The following is a 15612-nucleotide window of genomic DNA, read 5'->3' as shown; positions in this document are numbered from 1 at the left end:
TATGTTTTCCCCGAGTGGTTTATTTTTAATTCTAACCATTCCCTTATATTGTATTGCAATATTGACTTTATAACAGCATCAAATTAAGGGCCTTTCGACGATTCTTGATATATATTACGCGTCGCTTAGGATTTCGACCGATATTTAGAAACAGCAAAAAAAAAGCCATCTAAAAGTTTCTGCGGTCTGTGTTTCGCGATTTGTCGGGTCTGTTCTCGAGCTTCGTAGGGGGGGGCTTCGCATACAACAAGAATGTTTTGCCAGCCAAGGCGTTCTCCTATGGATATAAATTATGACGTAGTTATGGCGCAGGGATGCTAAACTATTACTGGAGTATTATATAAATAGCACTAAGTGGTTAGCATATATGAAAAAAGCTTAAATTATTTGCATATGGTAAACTGAAAGAAAGAGATCCCTTTCAGTTGTAATCATGGTGCCATTAAAGACTCTGTTGTCATACTGTTACATTAATCACTTTGTTCAAAGGGCTCGGGGCAAATTTATCAGCAAGCACCTGGCCATCAAAACACGGAATGCGTTTTTCTGGGATTCTATTTCGAATAAGCTTTAACATATCAGTATCAAAGAGGAGACAGACTCCTGTTCTACATAGACGCTTTCAGATGTTCATCGGCGGCAGTACGGAAAACAGCCTTGTTACGATAAGGTTCGTGTAGATATTGCATTGAATTATTAGTTTACATTATCACACGTTAGCCTATAACTCTTATTGAAAAACTTCGCTAAAGAGCAGCGTGGGAAACTGCCTTTGGCTACTCAAAGAGCATAAAGTAATGTATTTTTCACGCATTATCCAAAAGTATCGCGGCCAGCACCCTGATTCAGCACATCAATCGACCATTACCCCTCTGCTAAAAAGTTCCTAGAGGGCTTTAGCCCCTGAAAAGGGCTATCGTTTTCGATTGCTGACTCCCCAACATCAGCGATATATGGCATACACAGGTTTACACGTCCGTTCTGATACAGTCACAGAACCGCCTGGCCTTTCGTAGTCTTTTCCAAATCCTTGACACGATATCCGCCTTTCCGTATTCGAATAGATGTTTTTTCTCCCCTTATGATGTGTGGCGATAAAAATAGAATCTTAGCGCCTACTCTTCGTGCTGTTCCTGTTTTTGGTTGGAAACTCTGCTGTCACGGATGACTATACCGAGAACGAGTCGAACAAGACAGGCTGAGCAGTTCTGAGATAAATGTTCCTTGTCTCGTTCAACAACTCCAGAAGCATTGGACCAGCACCGAGTAAATGAAGGAAGACTCTATTTAATACGACATTGAGATGGAAAAGTTACTCAGTGGGTAGACTAGCATGCCCACTCGACGGTAACCGTGTAATTATGGTGTTGCATGTTAAATAAACGTGCATATGTGCACACTATGATGTTCGAACGTAGCAAATGATCGACCTAGAGTTTCATGTTGTTTTGAGCACGACACGTGCACGAATCAAGTATACAGTTAAGGCTTACAACAAAGATACTGTACGTAAGTTAAACTTTAAAGAGTGTCTGTCTATTTAATGGTTTGAATTCGCTCGCGGAAATGTTCGCAAACTTCTAGCCTGTAACGTCGTCGCATCTTAGATTTCCCTTGCTTTATAGTACTATGCACGATTCATTTCAATGACGGTAGCACGAGCTATGAGGCTAGTATTCACCCCCTTAGTTTGCCCTTCAAGGGCCAACCCACTTGGATGCTCTGTAGACCGCCCATTACCCGTTACATTATGGGTGGTTTCGAATCAACTACACAACGACCAGAATTCAAAATGTGCGCCAAGAAAGCCTAATACCACTAGTCATAGGATACGCCAAATTGAAAGAACCGCATTTTAAGGCCGGTTAGTTCTGCTAGATGCTTCGACGACGGCAAATCGACTTCTCAACGCCCACAATTAGATGTAATCCCTTCGCTAGTCGTTTCGTGCCTGTCTGTCGCCCATTGTCCGGCTATATTAGATAAATCAAATTTATCGATAACATAGCCCACAAACATCCCACGGTGCTTATGTCGATAATTATACGCTAGTTGTTCAAAACAATAATCATACCATTTACCTACGATAAACTACCTACTATTAATTAATAATTCCATAACTTTCGATATCTAACTTAGCTAAGTTAGTAAGCTGTCTCCCTAAGCTAAACATCTGACGCCACACATATTTTGCCCGGATGCTATCGATGCCTACATCCGTTACGTATAATAGTAAACAACTCAAATACAGCACATGCCCATGTTATCACGTTAGTTTAAATAAAGGTCAGGTTGTAGTTAGTGGTGGGTTACAACTCCCTGAAAAATCTCGACTGCTTTGTCGGGGCTCAGCTGGCGTGCGCGCTTCGTTTAAGCGTCGCACCACTTCATCGTCGTAATTCAATTAGTCGACGACGAAGGCGCGGGCCAACTTCACTCCTGTTCTGCATGTTGTGCGTATCGCGGCCTCAACAGCCATCCTTTTAGTAATTGCTACGGCCAATGCTTGCACTCAGAGCCTTTAAACTCTTCACCTTAACCACCCAGCCCGACTGCATGCAAAATGCCCCTGCGCAGACCTACTATAACAGCAACTGCTGGCACTAAGTCTGCCCTGGTTATTCGGCAGCGAGCTGATCTATTTTTGCAACATTGTATTTATTTGACGGTACGAGTAGTTCCGACATAGTTGATCTATGAGCGCGCTTTATATTCGAATTTATGCCATCCAGCTGTAACGAACGGCGACAGAAAAAACAGACACCATATAGTGAATGATACATATTCACTGGATGACTGTATCGTAATCAATGTCGGATAAACGAGACACTACAAATCAACTATGCTAAAATTGCAGGAACTTTAATAAACTTTTTACGTTCTTTATATATATACACGTTTATTGTGTGTTCGTATGGACAGTGGTTTCCGACGGGTGTACTCGTCAAATTGAGGTAATCCGTATCAACATTTGTCGGAATGTATACAGTAATCTAACGGTACTATGCTTCCAACGGTGCTGGTCGAGATAAGGTATCGCAGGTCTATTCTGTCTAGGCCTGCAGGACATAGAGGTCTACACTGTTGCAGCATCACACTTTTCTCTAACCGGCCCCGTACTTTATTTGGTCGTATGCTCGAACAAACTCTTCCACTAACCTCGAACCTATCGACATACTTTAATCAACGAATATCTGTATCATATCAATTATAGCTGTGCTAATACGATATCAGATATCGTTTGCTGCCTTTAAGTAACGCTATATTGTCATATCCGACTCCCAACGATTCAGCTCCTGCCAAGCAAGGATACCTCGTATCTGCTTGGATCAATTTTTACCGACATGGAGAACGGAACCTCCTTTTTAAATTATTGTTTCAATATTTAGTCCACACTTTCCATTGCTTTATATGAAACAGCGTACAACGTACCATGGTCGTGTTCGAGTGTGCCCCTATCAACACAACATTGAGCAGGCGATAACATTGCCCTTTTTGCGCAAAATGAGGATAGAGTTAACTGGACTTTTCATGCAATTAGCCTGTCGGTGTTATTATAGATATCTATCTAAATTATACACCCTAACCAAAGCCATACAAGAGGCTAAAAGGTTTAAGGCTGTTTGTTAGCTCTGGACACTGGCTCAGATCGCATGGCTGCTATCTCTTCGGATTACAGTCGCTTTTTAGACAAATTATTATACTTAAAGCTGAATTTGTATGCATAGAATTAGCGTGAGTTAATTAATAAATGAGTTTTCGAAATCACCGATTTGATACACGTACGTACACACACATACACTGATGATAGGTCGGGAGTGGGGGGAGCCGCTGCGTCACCACTCCTAAATTAAATGCCGCATGTAGCCTAAGTGAAAAGTCATCAAAACCATCTACCTTTTTTTGCCTGTAATTATTACTAGAGTCGCCTGCTCTGACATCGGACTGCTGTACTCGAGTTCGGACCCTCAATTACTTACGCCTACCGCTTATTACAGGACATTCATCTTAATAGTGCGAACAAAATTGGCGAAGGTTTTAGATCTTAGGTTGGCAAAGCAACCGGAGGTAAGACGGTCAATTTTTTCTACTATGGCATTAAACTGCGTATTTAGTATGCTAATTATAATATGTAGATAATATTTGTGACTGCTGACAGCCAGCCGATAAGTTGCATACTAATACTTCAACGCTGCCTGCATAGGTAAAGCTCCGAAGTGAATCACCTCACAGAATACATGTCCGAAAAATCGCCTCAGACGAGGCCTAAGACGTTTTTTCATCGGTACCCACTACACCAATCACTCGAGGCGGAAAAAGTTAAAATTGAGTTGGTCTTTAATCCAGTTCAATGCAACCAATTCGGTATATGTAAATTTTTCCCATTTAGCTGCACCGCGCATGGGATGTTTCCCTTGACGAATAGAACACCTACGCATTTCTACTACTACTCAGCCTACTACTCAGGCTACCTCTCAGGCGCACCTACTACTCAGCTACAGCTAAAGACGTCGTATTGTATAACCATATCTGCCTATATTCTTTTTATTTATTTTATCTTGCTTTGAACTGTTGATATGGATGTATTGGTGTAAATTCCATCTTATTTGCTCGGTCGACTCCGCCTCCTTTACGCGACAAGGTCAGACGGAGGAACCAACTGGCTGCCGCCATTATTCATCGACAACTGAACGGGGCCAGGAAAGCTTAGAGATCTGCCGTTTTCTTCGTCGGATACTTCGATACGTCGCTTGTCGCTCCAAAGCTTCCGCCCTACCGAGCTGCTGTGCTTCGTACCCGGCTGACGTTTAGCTTGGTCCCATAGTCGGTAGATAGACAGGGACGCTGTTCTGACCGATGTAGCAGCGACAGCCGGCGGCCATCGACGCCGATCTTCAGTCGTCAAAGAGTAGCTTGGTACCAGAGCTGCGATTAAGAAAGACACCAGGGCGGCCACTGGCGATTTGACGGCGGAAAAGGAGATTTTACTCCGTCGATGCTGCCTATGAGGAGACCAGACGAAGGCGAGCAAAGCTAAGCAGAAACAACACCTGCCGAACGAGGTTATGAGGTCATCGGCGATACCAATATCGGCAGAAGAGCTGCTGCAGTGGAAGCAGACAGCTCCAGACAACGGCCACAGTAAAAAAATTGCAGGGACAACACCCCTAGCGTCCATACGCGGACAACGCCGCCGGTAAAATAAACAGGAACTAACAATAACCTAAGATATTTATGAGAGTGCCGCTTCTCGATGTCCTGAAAATTGACGCTATTAGGCATAGTTGACCGATCAGACTTATCTATGACGGACTACTGATTATGTTGGTGTCAATAGATACAATATTTCCGTGAGCGGTCAGATTTGTCCGATTGAAATCGGCCTGCACAACGAAGCAGTGATGTCCTTCGGTGGAACTAAGTGCGTATACTTGGCCATCCGTGTTACCGCTGGTCTGCAACTAGGAATATCTGTCATCCGTTACTGTTAGGCTATTGTGAAACGGCGCACGACCTCCGTTGAGGTCGCACTCACGAAAAACAGGTTTGAAACAATAGTATAAGGTGAAGTTACGATTGTGGTTCCTTTTTAATAGGCAATGTTAACAGGACTTGTTATAGGTAATGCGACACAAGACAAAACATTCACGGGACCAACTCTCCTGAAGCTTGCGCCGCCCTTTATTCAGGTGCTGTTACAGTAATAGATCTTGGTACAAGTAGGCTTCGACCTAACAAACAGTAGAACAACTAGGTTAAAAATAAGAAAGTTAGGTCCCAACACAACGTTCGGTGATCGCTTAGTATGCCGTCTAGGCGGCATGGTGAACATGTCGCCTTGTGAAGAACAGGACAAAAATTCTAAATTAAGATTCTAAGAAAATTCTAAATAAGAACAACGTAACGATAGAATGTTTCTTACATGAAGTGAGCATGACCCTACATGAAGTGAGCACGTGTGGAGCAAGCAAAAATCCTATAAAGAACCAACGTATAGAGGGCACAATGAAGCTTGATCAAATGGTAGCGTACGGCTTACACACCGTTCTACCGCTGCTGTAACCCAGTAAATAATACTACGCTAATGATTTTTTTATAAACACAATTGCACAGAATGTATTCAGAGCTGATATTTATTACGAAAGCCCATTTCAGGTTTGAAGTTAGGAGAGTAATCGGCATAGCTGTGCACCGGGTCACAGGAGACCCGCTCCACAGTGTACCCAATGCACTTAAACGAGATCAAACAGTCTTTACGCGAAGATATTCGGCAGATTGAAGATTACCACGGCAAGCGATCATCACTGTTGGCGTATCCATCCTTTGAGAGCCGTTAGAGCTAGCATTCTGGAAGTACGACGCGCAGAGTTCGTTTGTATTGTTGGATTCGTGGGAATTCATGTATACGTAAAAAAAAAATCTATAGTATGTTTCTCGTTCACTTCTTAGTGTTTTCCCGCAAAAATGCGCCTTACGAGATTATGCCGGAAAGCTTTACTCTTTGTTTAAGATCGTGTGGGTGCGTATCGTACCGATTACTTTATCTCTCACGAAACGCTTATAATCATCAACTTGTGATAAAGAGAAGGGTTTCTACTAGAGCATAATAAATCTCGCACCAGCTGGTTGAAGGAACCAGCGTACCTTAGAAACGTCCGTAGATCAAGTAAGGGTGTATGCAGTGAGGTAGGAATTAGGCAAACGACGCAAGTACTATTTCGTCCACTATTACTTACAAAAAAAACATAGAAAGATCCAGTTCTCTAACATATTCGCACAGTGTTCTCTTTATTCGGTTCTGTTGACAAAGATCTGCAACATTGCTTCCTAGCCGTTATTGTTGCCAGGAAAAAAAAATAGTTCTATTTTCCTTCAGCTGCGTGAAGTATTGCTTTAGGTAGCATACAATTATATACGATTTAATAAATGGGCTTCAAATTGAAAATAGCTCTATCTGTCTGATTGTGACAGTTCTGTTTAATGAAAGCATTTCCGTAATACACTCGAACCTAGGCCGTGGATCATATTGGCTATTACCTGAATCACTTGTTTAGTCAACAAGCCAATTTCATACGGTGATGAAAACACTTGCAACTTTCGGTGTGTAGACTGAATGAACGGGGCGACAGTTCACCTCTCAACCGATGGCTGACGGGTCAGTACTTGTCCTAACTTGTTTGATAGCGATTTTACACAAAATGAAAACGCTCGTAGCTGAGCGGCAGGCCGAAATCGCCGGGAGTAGTTGGTTTCTTCCGATCGAAGTCTTCTTTTTCGTGCGGTTCGTCGGAATCTGTCTACAGCATCGGCCACAAGTTAGTTCGTAAGGGATGATAGACGCGGGGTAGATCATCTACCCCCTGAAGAAACGCACGAACTAACTATCAGCAAAAAGTAAGCCAAAGATTTGCAGTTTCAAGCATGTACGTATTTCGCATTTCGATATTTATGCGTTCGTAGGACACGTATCTTGCCTATGAATTGTATGCCACTCTCACAAGTAGAAATACTAGTCGATTTCTAGTTGTAAAACATGTGTGACTGATCGTATAACGTACAACATTTATATTTTTTTGATTATATAATAGGTTCGGATATCTCTCGTGCCTCTAGTACTATCGGTCTGCTAAATAGCGTATCTACTCAAAGATGTGTACTACGTAAGTCTACAGAACGTTATGTATTCAGCTACTCCAACTGAACGCGATCTTCACAGCATTAAAGTATCTAACGGGATGGTCGTGCAACAAACTAGGCAGTAGCGTCGGGAACTAGGAATCAGAGCGTCGCCGTGTCTAACCTAGTTAGCGTATACAAACTGACCCAGTCTTGTACACGAATTCTTTTTTACCCAGCAGATTGTGATCATTTTAACTGTGGCTAACTCGATTTGAAGACAGGACAAAAAAAATTATATGATCGTGCTAACCTAAGTTCCCAATAGTAATTGCTTTTAAATGGGTTTATTAATATCGTCGTCTGTCCTAACAAGAAAATACAGGAAGTAAACGTTTTTAGCTTTACGTCTGGATGAAGCGTTCCTTCAGGCCGTTGGCTACGCGCCCGAAACTGAATGTGTCCTTTTCCGGTTTGGAACCTAACCTGCCACGTGTCTTCAAGTTTAATAGGCAATCGCGATAACAGGAGGTTACAATGCTATGTTACTTGTTAGACTGGAGAAATGTTCCCTACCTAGAAGCTGCACATATACAACAACGTATATATAAAGGCTGCATTGCCAGAAGCAACGTTGGGCACCGAATTGTCCATAGTTAGATCCGAAGAATATCTGAACGAATGTGGTTCAAGGTAATCATCTCACGACCTCCGTAATAACCAAGCAAAGTACCCCCCAGAGACAAAATAGTGGCGCACTCCAGGTCGAGGATCGACCAAAAAATTCCTAATGATTCACATGTTAAAGAGAGACCTGCGCTTCTGGCAACTGACTTGAGATCCTTATACATTTCATATTAATCACTAATGTGTAGCTGAAAGAATGTCGAACTATGTGAGAAAACAATTTTGACCTCAAAGAGATCAACTGTTTGAGCGTTCGACACAAGCAGAACCACGCACCGGGAAAAGGACCGAATTATCTTGCATAGAACAGCGCCAGGCCCATGGCAGAAATTCTGGATAACAACCCTTCGCTTGCAATTAAACGAGGTCAGATTTGATGAAAGCCGTCTGCTTTCTTTTTATGCGCTCGGAAACATGCATTGATACGCATTTCGTGAAACCATTATTTCAATGTACGAACCGTTACTGTCCCTCAAGAGTCCATGGAACCGGTCATGGGGCTAGGCTTTTGTTGGGCTTAAAGGGCTGACGCTGCAATACGTTCATGACAGTTGAGCTTAATGTTTAAACCCAGCGATATGCGATTCGGAGAAAAGATCAACACAGGATTTGCTGTTTGATTCACTGTGGATGTTTCATACTTTGTCTTAAAATGCGTAAAAGATAATTATCCAGTTAACATGGCATGGCGGGAAAGCTTACAGCCACACTCACGATGTTCCAACGATATGTGTGGGCGCCTAGTAATCTAAATTATTAAGATAAGATGGCGCTTTGCAAACAGGATTCGCAAAAGGCCGTACTTGACTTGACAGACAGCATCACACGATACGTGCAGAGACTACGTATTTTATATAACTGGCAACGATCTATCCCTGTTGTTAACTGTAATGAAATTGACTCAGCATATAATATACGTTGAAATCAAGATAAACGTCCTTTTTTTAAGAACGAGTATTTTATCAGCTATATTCTATTCCTATCAAACATCGGCTGCCATTCATCTGTGGTTACGTAGAAGGTAAATCTTGTTTGCAACCGGTACCCTACTTAAGAATACTTTTTGCCATACGGACTCATCAGATGGAATTTTGTTGAAAAAACTATTATTCCCACATTTCAGATTGGTCGTCAGAATTGGTTTGAGGTACAAAAAGCTCTAGGTCGGATTTCCTAGCGAAGCACGACGGTACCTAGGTTGGTTGGCAGTATTCGGCGAAAAGTCCTGTCTTGTTCTGTCATGTTAGGGCAAATTTAGTTCCGCCAGATAGGTCGCTTATTGGGTGGCAGAATGGTAGTTCCGAATCGGTACCGCTATCCGGTTCGGATATGACTGCCCGAACTGTTCGTCGATTTACGTGTGCATCTGTTCCTTGTTGTTTTGTCTGTTATTGTCCTGTTGTTGTTGTGTCACGTTTTCTCTCGGAGTTGAGACTTTGGGGGGCGGCGCTTATCTTGAGCGCCTGTAAGTGGAGAGGGTCAGCCCCGGCTATAGGAGAGATCACCCATCGGGTGAGAACGGGCCGCCTTTATAAGGTTCAGGTGTTCATCCGTATCTTCAGTAGATGTAGTCATAAACAACGGGGTACAACGAGTTGTGAGATAACTAACACGTCAGATAGTGACCGCGCGCGAAACGCTTAATCGATCTATTATTATATTGGTAGTGGCAACATAGCGAAAAATTTAGTGAAAGAACTATTTCAAGTGAAAAAAGAAAGGCATTGAACAAACAGCAAAAGTTTGTGGTTTTTAAGTGCTTACGAAACGTTTTCCTTATTATTACTGTTAAGTGAGGTAGGAACGCATATATTAATTAGTGCGTCCTTCCTATCTACTCCGACGGAAAAAATCACTTCGATCTTGCTGGTGGTATAACGTGGTTTTGGCCGTCAGGATATTATGTGCGTGCCCAGTCAGCCGTTCGCCCGTTCAAAACTTTGCGTTATGATGAACTCATCGCCACAGGCCGAGCTACCAAATCAACAAGGCGAGACGCCCTGGAACGATCTGAATAGGTCAGTTTTAATTTGTCGTTGACGTAAAGTATAGTTTGTTCGTAGAGCTGACTTTTTTTAAATATGCGCGGGTTATTTGAAGGCGAATATCTCTTAGCCAGATAATTAGAGAGCGGTTAGACTGTACTCGTTCTGATGTTAAAATGTACTTTGCTTTATTGTGTGTTACCGTACTAATAAAACTGTGTCCATTAGAAATCAAGTTGCTAATAAGGCTTGATAATGCCCTCATTCGAGTTTGAGTTTTATTAAACACATTGTTATTTCATCGCAACGTTGGACACAAACTCCATAAGAATGGGCTGTGACCCAACGTAACCATTCGACTCATAATATGTTTGAAATCGTTTTGATTCCACTCAACACGAAGTGTTTTTTAGTAAACGCAATCTCTTAAATCGTGTTTTGGATTTTCATTTTTTTCTTAACTTGCGAGTCTATTCTACCTTTGCAGATGTACCGAGTGGTTATGCTCTTGCCGATCCGATCGAAGTGAAGATCGTCTAGGTTCGGGTGATCACGCGGCTTGCCCCTGCAAAAGACTTCAAGAAGATATATATAAGTGGCGTATGATTGGTCTGCAGTTGCGAACCCTCGCCGATGACTTCCAGTGGTCGAGACGGAGGAAATCGCGATCTTCAGCTGTCTGCACGAAGTCACTTGCAGCCGTTAGCGGAGCATTATCAGTTCTCATCAGTAGTTGCATCCATTTTTTTTAGCGTTAACGATACACCCATCTCAAGAACTGGTGTTGGATCAAGATAGGCAACATTTTTTACAAGCAAAAATAAAACACTCCCTTCGGACATTATCGTATCACCAGACCTGTTCAGTTGACATTGAGATGCTATTGGGAGTCGACTTTGGAAACGCCAACCATAGAAAATCCAGTAATAGAAATGCTATTAGTACAACGACGATGAACACAGATCATCTGGGGTGTTATTTGTGCATATGGACAGTATTGTGCGAAGCTCATACGATAAAAACTCTGAGCACGAGAGACATACGAAATGCATGTGTAGAGATCACTTTTGAAGGCGTCAAAAGATCATGTAAGATTACCGCTATCACGTCCCCTCTAGTCGATGTACATACGATACTTGCTATACGCAAATATACATGCATAAGATAAGCAGGAACACTGCGTGCACGTAATGAATCAGTTTTCAGTTTTATCTGTACGTAGAACAAAGGCGAGCTTATACGATCGATCTAGCGACATTGTACGTTACTCATTTGTGAAAATTTATCATTAGCGAGAACATTCAATACTCTGTACATACTATGCAGATATTTAACCAAGTGTCACATCCGATGGCAGTGTATTATCTCCTTTACTAATAGGGTAATAAGCAGTAATAGGGTAGTTTTAGCCTGTATATTGTATATAATATTCGAAAGTGGCATTTTTCTATAATCGATACCTTCATGTACTTAACTTTTATATCATAGAATGCCTCAAAAGTGGCCTTTATAGGATCGTCTATCGAAACTTAGAAAAGTCGAAACGGTTGAAAAAGTAAAGTGTTATATAGATTTTGTGCAGCGCCAGATTCTGAATGATGACCGAAAGATTATTTTTATTATCTAGTGTATAATGGATGTGATCTCGTTTATTATCGTTAGCACAGATACAGAGATTTTTTTGAACGTTCATAGGAAATACGTTCATACTTCGATAATGGCGTATTGATATGTGTGTAGGTAATGAAAAACACCTTGCAATAATAAATTAAATATTATATTCAACAACTTCTGCCCATTTCCTGTGCTTACTATTGACAGGTTAGAAACCATTTACAAAGATTGTATAATAAATTATTTTTTATAGACGTAGTATAGCTGCGATCGATCGGGCTAGTTCAAGAGCATAACGTGTTTCTATATTAGTATGCGCTAAACTATCGACCCAAAGATGATCCCTGGACGAGACATTTCTCGCCGAACTTAAAATTTACATAATTTACATGTAAATTTTAAGTTCGGCGAGAAATATATATATATATATATATACATTTTTTTATATCTATATTTATATATATAATTTATATATTAAACGTATATTAAAAATTTAACCTAGACTGATCCTAAACTGGTTAGTACATCTCAATGCAAGTCCCAGTTTTAATTATGCCGAGCTAAATATATGTACACCTGTTAAAGCTAATGCAGTGCTGTGTACTCATGCAGATGTTTTGTTGGTACCTAAAATGCTCAAGGACTTCTATTTTGATGCTTGCAGGCTATAAAGTTATCACTAAAGCAGTGAATCGGTAGAACTCTATATATATATCGCGTAATAAAGTTATGCAGCGTAATATTATGATGTGTTTAGGCATAAAATCAGCAGGTATTCGGTGTTATTTTTGTGTAGTCGAAATAAAGTTCCTCCAGCTCGTTTCAATAATGGAATATATGCGAGATAAGGAATAGGAATGGCTTTTTTCATTAACAGAACGTGGTAATTATATATTTAATGGATCATCGTTTAATTGGAAAGGCCAGGAGAAGTTACTTATAATAAGATCTTTTCATCATTTCAATCATCATCATTTGTCAACAATAGAGCTTTTTCGTTCTATCATGTGTTTATAGAATGTTTTGTAAAAAAAATTGCCTGTATTTGTTACAAATGTATTGTTACCTTAATTTAGGTGGGGCCTTTTTATTAAGTCCTTCTTTGGCTTGATTTGTTGCCACAGGATACTTCTCTGGTACGAGGTGCGCAAGTAAAAAGAAAACTGAATACTAAAAATGCTAAAAATTCGCTTAAAAATCACTTGCAGAAGAAGGCTTAATTCTGTTAGTCTCTACGACGTCCTGTCTCATCCAGTTTTAACACAGTCAAAAGTTTCGATGCAGGGTTTGATGTGATAATATTATGAGCGAAAAACTATTAGTTAAATCTCTAAACATTGGCCTTAAAACAGTCTATCGATTGAACTTATATCACTCCCTTCCGACACTTGCGTAACTTAAATTGGATCTGGTGACCAGTTTTACAGTCAAATGTTAGCTTTGATATAAGTTTTCTAGTATAGATTTAATGCCTTCATACCTTTAAGAGCGAAATTAACTTCTCCAGGGATCAAAAGAGATCAATTATCGAAAATGGACAGTGTAGAAGGGCGGGTATTTCGCTATATGGGGGCGAGGCAGAACAAAAAAGTCGAAATGTAAAAGCGGCCATGAGAAGCTTATAAATGAAATTCATACATATGAACATATTTATACAAGTGTCATATATTGGATCATCAGTTTCCTCATAAAAAGAAGCCTCTCAAATCTACGCGTATTTGTGCAAATAAAAGGGACACAGGTGGCCGTGTTATACCGCAAAGGTATTATAAGTAATAGCTTTATGTGTAGTTTTCTGTTGTACTTAAGATTTGAACCACTCACAGAATAGGACAGCGTGTTTCAACGTACTATGAGCCTGAACTGCCATTGGATCCATGACATCCGAATCCATACCATTTATTACACAGCTTCTAAGGAGGTTTGAAAAATGAAATCGATGAATATGGAAGCACAGACCGCTTCCCAGCATTTAATTGACCTCTTCAAAGCAGTCAACTATTCGTTACGAGCCCTGTGCAACCGATAGGTGTGTACATTATGCTTCTGTTCTATTGCAGAAGGCGAATATTGCCGCATAATGCCACCCGCAACAAGTGCACCGCCGAAGGCACCGCGCGGCAGTTTACACTGGAGAGAATATTGCATCAGACCACTCCGCCCAGCTGCTTAAAGGTCAACCCACTTGGAGCCTGAAAGTGATCTCTAAGCGTCCCGCCGTCTAGTTTTGATCAGCTTCGACGCAACGCTCTGGTTCCCTTCTTTGATCTGCGCATATATCTCGAAGCGTCGTATTAGTAAGGATTCCAATATGGCAAACTGTCCAGTAGGTTACAGGGGCTGAAACTTGTATGTCCAAATGCAAACTTAACGCCGCGCTGTTTTGAAGCATTACAATGAATATTTTCCATAATATTACGCTAAGATACGTCTCCTAGTCGGGGTCTTAGATGTTAGCGAGATCATTCATATAGGTAAAAGTTTCGAACGCCATCGGATGGGGTGGGCGTAATTATACCTAGAAACTATCCGATCAAAAATCAGTCACAAAGCAATTTCTTTTCTCAAACAGTTTAAAGTAATTCCAATGCTGAGTCGACGACAGAGCGCTCGTAGGCGTCTTTCAGATCTAGTGTTCGCTCAGACATAATGATTTGTTGCTTCAGATACTCTTGTCACTATCGTAATCTGTGTGTAAACAGGCACGATTAGGCCGTATATGGACGTTTGCCCTTCAGCATATTGCTAAGGCAAGTTCGGAAGGCAATCTTGAAACATTTGATGTGTTTAGACAGATTTATTTGCTGTTGCACTGCACGCTAGAATAAAGACAATCCCAAACATAAGACCGCCTGACCTTTTACTTACTTATCCTACTCCTGTTATCTGCCACATATCTAATCAAGGGGGCGCGGAACTGCCCCCAATTAGAATTTGGCTGTGGACCCACTTTAGCCCTCTAGATATATATAAGTTAAAGAAGATCAGAAATGATTTGCTTTCCGTTAGGTCCCTCCAAACTGGTTTCTTTGAGTGCTCTATGCTGTAAGTAATGTAAGTTATGGTAAGTGATGTAAGTTACGACAGTACCAGAAACCAGCACATTGGTCAGACAACAAGATACTATTAAATTCAGTTTCAATGTGCAGGTCTTCAAATGATAGAATGAAGTAACATTATTTCACATGGCAGCTAGAGGCTCCGTCCTACAAACATGAGTCACAGCTGGCGGTCAATGGCCTGATGTAACCTAGGTTAAGACTATGTTCAAAGTATGCAGTTTTCGCTTGATGTTTTCAATCCGATTTAACGTATTTTCTAATCTAACGAAACATATTAAATTTGTTAATTAATTAATTAATAACTTGGAATACATTACACACAATTCCGAACGGCGATTGTTTGGCACTAGCTACGTGTTGGACAATTTATGTGTAACCTTATATTCACTTACTAGAAAATAGCTGCTCAGTAACATAAGCAATAGTCTAACAAAAGGCTAAGAATTTTGTTCGATCTACGTTGCCTTCATATTTGTACCGGTGCAAAGTGACAATTATCTTTGAGCTCATTAAATCAGCCAGACCTTCAGTTTGCGTCCCGAACAACTGGTTCGTGATACTGAAGTTCAGTGGCGAAAATCGTCAAACATGCCACGCCAAACGTGGGCCGAGAAAAAGAATTCTACTTTTAGAGTGTAACTATTAAA

At 40.9% G+C, this 15612-nt stretch overlaps 1 protein-coding gene and 1 long non-coding RNA gene across 3 annotated transcripts; one reads left to right on the top strand and one right to left on the bottom strand.

The window, feature by feature from the left end:
* Window positions 1-6755: 6755 nt before the first annotated feature.
* Window positions 6756-10910, bottom strand: LOC147754986 (uncharacterized). 2 transcript variants are annotated; one of them, XR_015330038.1, is made up of 2 exons: window positions 10769-10910; window positions 6756-7294 (listed from the first exon to the last, which is right to left on the bottom strand). It is a non-coding gene; the product is annotated as an uncharacterized LOC147754986 (long non-coding RNA). The 2 variants fall into 2 exon arrangements; XR_015330039.1 differs by having other exon boundaries at window positions 6756-7298; window positions 10769-10909.
* On the top strand, window positions 7277-11041 carry LOC147754985 (uncharacterized). Its single transcript, XM_086992651.1, has 3 exons — window positions 7277-7395; window positions 10098-10322; window positions 10777-11041. Exons 2-3 carry the CDS (start codon window positions 10207-10209, stop codon window positions 11039-11041), a joined length of 381 nt encoding a protein of 126 aa, XP_086848777.1. The 5' UTR covers window positions 7277-7395; window positions 10098-10206.
* The last annotated feature ends 4571 nt before the right edge of the window (window positions 11042-15612 follow it).

Source organism: Varroa destructor, unplaced genomic scaffold, assembly GCF_002443255.2.
Source record: "Varroa destructor unplaced genomic scaffold, Vdes_3.0 BEIS01000006.1, whole genome shotgun sequence".
Lineage (NCBI taxonomy): Eukaryota > Metazoa > Arthropoda > Arachnida > Mesostigmata > Varroidae > Varroa > Varroa destructor.
The sequence above is the reverse complement of the archived record's forward strand: the minus strand, read 5'-3'. Positions and strand labels throughout refer to the sequence as shown.